The following is a 2,516-nucleotide window of genomic DNA, read 5'->3' as shown; positions in this document are numbered from 1 at the left end:
ATAAATGTATTATAAAAACATTTTTTTTTTTTTTAATTACAAGACATGAAAATAATGTTATAAATTTCTTTTAACAGAAAATATAACAATATTATTTTATTTCCGTTGTCCCTTATATAGACAAATTTTAATATTATTTATTAAGATGTTTTAATGAGAGAAGAAATAAAAAATAAACATTCTTTCAATAGAGAATTCATTATAAATTTGGAGAGGATTTCAGAATACATCAACAAAAATACATCTAACTTTTGTATTAGAAAATTTATTAAATATCTGGCTTAATGTAAATGCATAAAAGTGGCTTCCTCTTAATTATCTTAGTTGTATTGCGACATAGAAATGTATATATTTCAGCTAATTAAAAATTTAATTATTGAATAATTTTATTTTGATACTATATGATTAACAATATGATTTTATGAAAAACTTGAGAACTTTATTTTTAAATTAATAGCCAAAATATTACCACTTTTACTTAATATTTAAGTAATGTAGTTTATAATCAAAGAAGATTGAATAATATTGTATTGGAATATTTTTCTAATCAATAATACCATCATTTGCAGTACTAAGTATTTCAGAATTACATTTGTAATATTATATAATTACATAATTATAATAATATATAATAATAATTATATTATTATTATTATTGAATTGTATAATTAACTATATTATTAATTTATCATAAAAATAACAACTATTTCAATCATGAAATGTAATATACATATTATACATTGTATTAATATATACTTAAATTAATTAGGCAATAAATTTCTACAAATAACAAAATATAACAGTTCAACACTATTTTTTATTAAACAACGTCATTTATCGATCACTAAAATTCACTATATTGAATAAACAAGTTAAGTAATTTATAATTTAGGAAAAAATTATTAAAATAATCCAATTGAATTTTCCAAAATTTTTAAATTATTAATAATGTTTATTTTAAAGAATAAATTGATTGAATAAATTGAAAAAAGAATAAAAGAGATTCTATGTGTTATAGATCCTTGTAAGTGGTTCGATTCCCATTATCCATACTAATGTAACATTGGTAATCACTGTAATTTCATTATGGCCATCGTAGGTATTTGATGTGCTTATTAGTTTACTAAATTTCATATTAGTTTTATCTAAAATTGAATGTTTTTAATTATTATAATATTATTATTAGATTTTAATATTACAGTATATAATATTTGATAATCATTATAACCAAAAATTGTGACATACATAAAAGTACTTTGCCGTATGTAATAGTGACTTATCATAAAACTTACTCAAGTTCCATTTAAGGCCAGTAGTAGTGACGCAACTATTGGTATCTTCAAATGGAATTAGTGCACACCAGCTCTTACTCTTCAATAGAATATCTGGAACGTTTATTACGTGCTTTCCGGATTTCAACAACCATGTTAACGAATTACTCGCTATCTGAAAAATCTTTAAATATTTTGCACAGCGATAGTTAATGAAGTAGTTAGATTATAAGATAGTTGATATTACATTTAACTTACTGGTATATAGTCAATTAATTTATCAGATTTGTGTAAAGTATTTATATTAGATATTATTTGGTCCAACCTTCCTGAAGTTTCAGCAAAAACATAAATTCCATTCAACTGTTAACAATAATAATTTATAATTCTTCATTAAGAGTCTGGAATAATAAGTTTTAAATGAAAACAAGTACTTCTATTTTATTATGTAAAATATATTTCCTAAGTTCAATTAAAGATTTTGTATAATCAGTTTCCATTATATCAGGAGTAAATATTACATTAGTCTCCATTTGTTCTAACTTGATTAACTGTTCTTTTACGACACTATCCATATCACCTGTAATTAACATTGGCAAATACTTTTTACATTCTCCTGTAAGTAGCTTATTAGCACGATCACCTAAATAATCTATCCATCGAGTTGTACCACCGTCTACTGTGACTGTGACTTGCGCTATAAACCATCCATATTTATTATTCATAGCTTACAATAATAAAAAATAAATAATTAATGTAATTAACATATTACCTTTTTCCCATAACGATAATACTTGATCATTACATAAAAGTATAGGTCGATTTAATATTACAATTGCATATTTAAAAGTATCCTCTATTTTAAAAACATTTATAGGATTCCATACAGTTTGTGAGTCTAGATTTAGATTTTGCATGCCAAAATACTATTTATTTAATACCCAGTGTGTATAAAGTTATAAATAGGTTAGAAAATAAATATAATATTAAGAAGGACGGAAGCTCGTTATATAATGAAATAAATATTTTTAAAGAATTCTTTTGAAATGAATTTACCTATTGATATCCGTACCTATCACCATACAATTCAATTTTTATTAAAAAAATGAATTCTATTTTACGAAATATGGGTAACGTTCAATTAATTAAAAATTATGTATACAATGCGAATTTACTTCGAGCATGCGCAGAAGTGTTGGTTTTATTGGCAGATAAAGGGCGCGCTACACGAATCCAAGAGATGTT

At 23.1% G+C, this 2,516-nt stretch overlaps 1 protein-coding gene across 1 annotated transcript; it reads right to left on the bottom strand.

Annotated features, from left to right (window-relative positions):
• Positions 1-1,005: 1,005 nt before the first annotated feature.
• Positions 1,006-2,250, bottom strand: LOC105361782 (thiamin pyrophosphokinase 1). Its single transcript, XM_011499056.1, has 5 exons — positions 2,044-2,250; positions 1,706-1,968; positions 1,530-1,634; positions 1,293-1,455; positions 1,006-1,145 (listed from the first exon to the last, which is right to left on the bottom strand). The coding sequence occupies exons 1-5, from the start codon at positions 2,186-2,188 to the stop codon at positions 1,006-1,008; spliced, it is 816 nt and encodes a 271-aa protein (XP_011497358.1). The 5' UTR covers positions 2,189-2,250.
• Between the last annotated feature and the right edge of the window lie 266 nt (positions 2,251-2,516).

The sequence above is a fragment of the Ceratosolen solmsi genome, unplaced genomic scaffold (assembly GCF_000503995.2).
Source record: "Ceratosolen solmsi marchali unplaced genomic scaffold, CerSol_1.0 scaffold2, whole genome shotgun sequence".
Classification (NCBI taxonomy): Eukaryota; Metazoa; Arthropoda; class Insecta; order Hymenoptera; family Agaonidae; genus Ceratosolen; species Ceratosolen solmsi.
This window is presented reverse-complemented; position numbering and strand designations above follow the sequence as displayed.